Source organism: Grampus griseus (assembly GCF_964374135.1).
Source record: "Grampus griseus genome assembly, chromosome: 17".
Lineage (NCBI taxonomy): Eukaryota > Metazoa > Chordata > Mammalia > Artiodactyla > Delphinidae > Grampus > Grampus griseus.
In genome coordinates this window covers 46,865,217-46,872,429 of record NC_139011.1, presented here as the reverse complement: position 1 = coordinate 46,872,429, position 7,213 = coordinate 46,865,217, and the positions used below count along the sequence as shown (strand labels likewise).

General features: G+C 43.8%; 1 protein-coding gene across 1 annotated transcript; it reads left to right on the top strand.

The window, feature by feature from the left end:
- Positions 1–221: 221 nt before the first annotated feature.
- On the top strand, positions 222–3,362 carry LOC309835462 (UDP-N-acetylglucosamine--peptide N-acetylglucosaminyltransferase 110 kDa subunit-like; the record flags this gene model as incomplete). The annotated part of the gene is made up of 1 exon (XM_082674937.1): positions 222–3,362. The coding sequence occupies one exon, from the start codon at positions 222–224 to the stop codon at positions 3,360–3,362; it is 3,141 nt and encodes a 1,046-aa protein (XP_082531063.1).
- Positions 3,363–7,213: the final 3,851 nt, after the last annotated feature.

Sequence of the window (7,213 nt, the reverse complement as noted above, 5' to 3'; positions counted from 1 at the left end):
AGAGGGCAGGGTTAAGAATTAAGATTTCAAGAGCGTGAGAGGTAGATGGCCAACCAGAGTTCCTAAGTTTCAGTGCGTGTAACTGTTGCCGCCGCTTAAGCCTGCCAAAGCAGTGGTATGGCTGCTCTCCTCGTATTTGCTACCTCTAGAAACATTCTTGCCAGTAGTGGCAGCAGCGGGACTCAATTACCCCCTTTTCTCACTCTCTCCAGAAGCTCCAGATGGCGTCTTCTGTGGGCAACGTGGCCGACAGCACAGAACCAACGAAACGTATGCTTTCCTTCCAAGGGTTAGCTGAGTTGGCACGTCGAGAGTATCAGGCAGGAGATTTTGAGGCAGCTGAGAGACACTGCATGCAGCTGTGGAGACAAGAGTCAGACAATACTGGAGTACTTTTATTACTTTCATCTCTACACTTCCAGTGTCGAAGGCTGGACAGATCTGCCCACTTTAGTACTCTGGCAATTAAACAGAACCCTCTTCTGGCAGAAGCCTATTCGAATTTGGGGAATGTGTACAAGGAAAGAGGGCAGTTGCAGGAGGCAATTGAGCATTACCGGCATGCATTGCATCTCAAACCAGATTTCATCGATGGTTATATTAACCTGGCAGCCGCTTTGGTAGCAGCAGGCGACATGGAAGGGGCAGTACAAGCTTACGTCTCTGCTCTTCAGTGCAATCCTGATTTGTACTGTGTTTGCAGTGACCTGGGGAACCTGCTCAAAGCCCTGGGTCGCTTGGAAGGAGCCAAGGCATGTTATTTGAAAGCAATGGAGACGCAACCGAACTTTGCAGTAGCTTGGAGTAATCTTGGCTGTGTTTTCAATGCACAAGGGGAGATTTGGCTTGCAATTCATCACTGTGAAAAGGCTGTCACGCTTGACCCCAATTTTCTGGATGCTTATATCAATTTAGGAAATGTCTTGAAAGAGGCACGGATTTTTGACAGAGCTGTGGCAGCTTACCTTTGTGCCCTAAGCTTGAGCCCAAATCATGCAGTGGTACGTGCCAACCTGGCTTGTGTATACTATGAGCAAGGCCTGATGGATCTGGCAGTAGACACCTACAGGCGAGCTATTGAATTGCAACCACATTTCCCTGATGCTTACTGCAACCTAGCCAACGCTCTGGAAGAGAAGGGCAGTGTTGCCGAAGCAGAAGAGTGTTATAATACAGCTCTGCGGCTGTGTCCCACCCATGCAGACTCTCTGAATAACCTAGCCAATATCAAAGGAGACCAGGGAAACTTTGAAGAGGCAGTTCGCTTGTATTGTAAAGCATTAGAAGTCTTCCCAGAGTTTGCTGTTGCCCATTCAAATTTAGCAAGTGTATTGCAGCAGCAGGGAAAACTGCAGGAAGCTCTGATGCATTATAAGGAGGCTGTTCGAATCAGTCCTACCTTTGCTGATGCCTACTGTAACATGGGAGACACTCTAAAGGAGATGCAGGATGTTCAGGGAGCCTTGCAGTGTTATACTCGTGCCATTCAGATTAACCCTGCACTTGCGGATGCCCACAGCAATGTGGCTTCCATTCACAAGTATTCAGGGAATATTCCAGAAGCAATTGCTTCTTATCGCACTGCTCTGAAGCTTGAACCTGATTTTCCTGACGCTTATTGTGATTTGGCTCATTGCCTGCAGATTGTCTGTGATTGGACAGACTATGATGAGCGAATGAAGAAGTTGGTCAGCATTGCGGCTGACCAGCTGGAGAAGAATAGGTTGCCTTCTGTGCAGCCTCATCATAGTATGCTCTATCCTCTTTCTCATGGCTTCAGGAAGGCTATTGCTGAGAGCCATGGGAACCTCTGCTTGGATGAGATCAGTGCCCTTCATAAACCACCGTACGAACATCCAAAAGCCTTGAAGCTCAGTGATGGTCGACTGCGTGTAGGATACGTGAGTTCTGACTTTGGGAATCATCCTACTTCTCATCTTATGCAGTCTATTCCAGGCATGCACAATCCTGATAAATTTGAGGTATTCTGTTATGCCCTGAGCCCAGATGATGGCACAAACTTCCGAGCGAAGGTGATGGCAGAAGCCCATCATTTCATTGATCTTTCTCAGATTCCATGCAATGGGAAAGCAGCTGATCGCATCCATCAAGATGGTATACACATCCTTGTAAATATGAATGGTTATACCAGGGGTGCTCGAAATGAACTCTTTGCTCTCAGGCCAGCTCCTATTCAGGCAATGTGGCTGGGCTACCCTGGGACCAGTGGCGTGCTTTTCATGGATTATATCATCACTGATCAGGAAACTTCACCTGCTGAAGTTGCTGAGCAGTATTCTGAGAAACTGGCTTATATGCCCCATACTTTCTTTATTGGTGATCATGCTAATATGTTCCCTCACCTGAAGAAGAAGGCAGTCATCGATTTTAAGTCCAATGGGCACATTTATGACAATCGGATTGTGCTGAATGGCATCGACCTCAAAGCATTTCTTGATAGTCTCCCAGATGTGCAGATTGTCAAGATGAAATGTCCTGATGGAGGAGACAACGCAGACAGCAGTAATACGGCTCTTAATATGCCTGTCATTCCTATGAATACTATTGCAGAGGCAGTTATTGAAATGATTAACAGAGAACAAATTCAGATAACAATTAATGGATTCAGTCTTAGCAATGGACTGGCAACTACCCAGATCAACATTAAGGCTGCCACTGGAGAGGAGGTTCCCCGTACCATTATTGTAACCACCCGTTCTCAGTACGGGTTACCGGAAGATGCCATTGTGTACTGTAACTTCAATCAGTTATATAAAATTGACCCATCTACTTTGCAGATGTGGGCAAATATTCTGAAGCGTGTTCCCAATAGCGTACTGTGGCTGTTGCGTTTTCCAGCAGTAGGAGAACCTAATATTCAACAGTATGCACAAAATATGGGCCTTCCCCAGAAGCGTATCATTTTTTCACCTGTTGCTCCTAAAGAGGAACATGTTCGGAGAGGCCAGCTGGCTGATGTCTGCTTGGACACTCCACTCTGTAATGGACACACCACAGGGATGGATGTCCTTTGGTCAGGGACACCCGTGGTGACTATGCCAGGAGAGACTCTTGCTTCCCGAGTTGCAGCTTCCCAGCTCACTTGTTTAGGCTGTCTTGAGCTTATTGCTCAAAATAGACAAGAATATGAAGACATAGCTGTGAAACTGGGAACTGATCTAGAATACCTGAAGAAAATTCGTGGCAAAGTCTGGAAGCAGAGAACATCTAGCCCTCTGTTCAACACCAAACAATACACAATGGACCTAGAGCGGCTCTATCTACAGATGTGGGAGCATTACGCAGCTGGCAACAAACCTGATCACATGATTAAGCCTGTTGAAGTCACTGAGTCGGCCTAAATAATGACTGTGTGCACAGGAGAATTACCCTGTACCTGAGCCTCAACCTTCTGGGGGAAAGGGAACTACTTTTTCCTTATCTGTACAATACCATGCTGCAGATGGGTGACAGTCAATGATAAGAAATAGCACAGCCAGACTTGCTTCCTGCATGATCATGGTCACGATAGGGAGAGACACAAGAGATGGGAAACTGCTGTTCCACAAGGAGTCTCCATAGAATTTTGCAGCAGCCAGGTGTCTGGAAGGTCTGGAAGGTAAGTCTGGAAGGTCTGATCTCCCTTGGTCTTCCATGGGATGGATGGTTAGTGTGGAAGGGAGATAGAGATTGCCCAGCCGTTTTGTGATTATCATGGATTGATTGAGTCTTCTGAATTAATATTTTTCTTTATATTTTGGGTATTGGAGCTTTTAAAAATGTTTGGTTTCAGGTATTTTTATTCATGTGAAGTGTGTATGATTCTCTTGAGATAAGCTTTTAAGCTAAAATATTCCTTGTTTTAGTTTCTGAACTCTACAGATAATTGGGGACTTTGCTGGTGTAGTCTTTTTATAGGTTTTGTAAACCACTTGAGCCTATATCAGTCATTTTAGTGTCTGACATAATGTTCGGAAGTATCAGTGCTTTGTTGGTTTATAGATGATGGCTTAAATTCTTTTCCTGGTCCGTTTCCTTCTTCCCTTCCCCCCACTTTAAAAATTCTCCTGTAACTTGGCTAACAAAAAACCAAGTCTGATTCAAAACCTCCCAGAGTGTTTCTCTTAACCGCATCATCTGGTGCCAAATGAAGATTCTTAGGAGTGATTATTAATTCTGAAGGGCACAGTTGTGGTACTGTCGCTGATGATAATAATAATGGATTTTTGGCCTAGAGTTTTGACCTATTTCACCAGTGTTTACCGTTGACTGCCCCTCTATGCTGCTTCCAAAAGTGATAGTGTGTGTTAAGATTTTTACTTTCATTTCTAATGTTTGTTTGTTTTTTTTAGTGAGTCCTGTTCTACCTTTTTCTTTCAGCAGAAATGAAATCCCAGGTAAGTATAAGTATTCAAATATTTGATCAGTAAGTCACAGTTATCTCCAGTACATTAAATAACTTTCATCAAAGAAACATGTTATAGGTAAAAAGCTCTGAAGGACCAGCTGTGTATATGATAATTATGTTTCAGACCTTCTAGGGTATTATATATAATAACTTGTCTTCTGGATGTGGTCTTGAAGTCTTTATGGATTCAGTCTCAGTAGTAGCGAACTGCACTGCTACTTGGTTTGGAGTACAAATTAGACTTTAGCCCTCCTGGAGGTTGAGTTTTTGGTATTGAAAACCATAGGAATGAAATTATTGTATTTCAACAAAGGATAGAGGGCTTGAGGCTTAAACAAGGCAACATACGTGTGGGAAGCAGTCAGCCTTGAGGGCAGGTAAGGACATGCCAGGCATGCGGCCGCTGCTCTAAGGGACTGTCCCTACTTGTTCCCCTCCTTGTTCCATTCCATGGGAGATAAATCACCAGGGCCCAGAGATCAGAAAGAATGTAAAATGAGACAAGCAAAGCTATCTCCCCCCTGCACATGCAGGTTATTTTTGATGCTTCTGGGTTTATGGGTTTCCTCCCAGGGAAGTTAACCTTGAGCCGAGACAGTCTGTAGATAATGTAAACCACCATCTGGCAACCTTCCGATTTCTAGGCTAGATAATCTGCAACTGCAGCATAATAAAATTTGCCTTGCAACCATCAGTTGTCTTGGTCCTTCTGACCCCATCCGTCGGTGCTACTTCAGTTCCTTACCCCTTCCCTTCTGACCCTGGGCGGTGAGATCCTCTTTCTCCGGCTGGTCCGCGGCAAGTGGCACTCGAACGGGGACCTGAAGCGTGAAGGCAATTAAAAGAAAAAGAAAGTGCAGGTAAGAGAACCCTTATGCAAAATATGTGTGGCCACCAGTAAAAGTGAAACGAATAGAGGCATAAGGCAATAGTCAGAAGTAAAATAAGATGGGGCAGAAGGGCTCAAAGATGTATGAATTATTTGCTCAGGTTTTACTTTTGATGCTTAGAGCTCGGGGTAATAAAGTTTCTGAACTTTATTGTTGACTGAATTTTTACAGCATATCCATGGTGTATCTCCCTGGTTTCCTGATGGCGGCTCTGTTGACATAGAAATCTGGCAGAAAGTTGGAGAAGATTTAAAAAATTATTACGAGTCTCGAGGGCCTACTCATACTCCTGTTGTTACATATAGTTTGTGGAATCTGATAAAAATATGTTTAGATTCTTCTCATGATAGTGTTGATTTGAATGTAAAGTCAGAAAAACATAAGCCTCTGACAGAAGGAGAGACTGTATTATCAACTACTGTGTCACCACTTCCTAAACCGAAAGAGCTAATTAATTTAAATATTTTAGATGAAGAGGAACATTTTGACTTAACAGATGAGGCTTGTAAACATAAAAGAGAGAAATATCCTGAGGATGATTTTCTAATGGCTGTGATAGATAAGTCAGTGAAAAAGCTGCAGGTTAATAAGGACTGTCTTCCTCAAAAATCCACATCTGTAAAAATGCTGAGTCCCTTGCAGCGCGCTGTACAAGGAGCAATAAAACGAGGAGAAGATCCTATTTTCTGTTGTCCCGTCATAGAAAGACCTGATCCTAATAATCCTCAACAAGCTACTAGGGAGCATCAGGCTCTCCCTTTGAAAGTTTTGAAAGATTGAAAATGTGCCTGTGCTCAATATGGGCCCACTGCTCCTTTTACTACTGCTATGGTTGACAGGAGAAGCTCTTCCCCCCGCTGATTGGAAGTCTATTGCACGAGCTTGTTTAAATGGTGGAGATTACTTAATATGGAAGTTTGATTTTTATGAAGGGGCTGCTGAACAAGCAGAAAAGAATGCTGCCCATAATATTCCAGTTGATTATCATATGCTGATTGGGGAAGGACAATATCTTTCTTTACAAGATCAATTAACTTATCCCTTTGTTGCTTATCCTCAAATAAATCATTTGGCATTACAAGCCTGGAGGAAATGTCCTTCTACACACAAAACTGAAGATCTTTCAAAACTTAGACAGGGACCTGATGAACCATATGCTGATTTTGTAGATAGGTTGTCACAGGCGGTGGGGAGACTCATTGTGGACGGACTCACTGGTATGATTGTAGTTAAGCAACTTGCTTTTGAAAATGCTAATAATGCGTGTCAGGCTGCGATTCGACCTTGGAGAAAACGGGGAACATTGGAGGATTATATTCACCTTTGTGCAGACATTGGGCCTACTTATATACAGGGTGCTGCTGTGGCTGCAGCATTAACTAAAGTGGGGTTTAAAAACAATCAAAAGAAAACAAAGACTTGTTTTAAATGTGGAAAGGCAGGTCATTTTGCTAGAGAATGTAGATCTTTTAATTCTAACCCTAGTCCTTCCTTCCCTACTCAGAAACCTCCAGATGGTCAGAAAATCCCTGGTTTATGCCCTAAATGCAACAGGGGAAAACATTGGGCACAAGATTGTTGCTCAGTGGCCCACAAGGATGGGCCACCACTGTCGGGAAACTCCTCCCGGGGCCTTCCCCGGCCCCAACAAATAATAAGGGCAATGTCTGTGTATCCTCCTCAAATTATCAATCAGACATTAACCAAAAACAAAAACATACAATATGCTCGCTCTCCAGAGCAACACCAGGAAGCGCAGGACTGGAGCTCAGTACCTCCGCCCGATATGTATTAACTCCTGAAATGGGTCCTCAGGCCCTCTCTACGGGCATCTGTGGACCTTTACGCAAGGGTTTGATGGGACTATTATTGGGAAGAAGTAGTGTCACCATGAAAGGTTTAACTATTATACCAG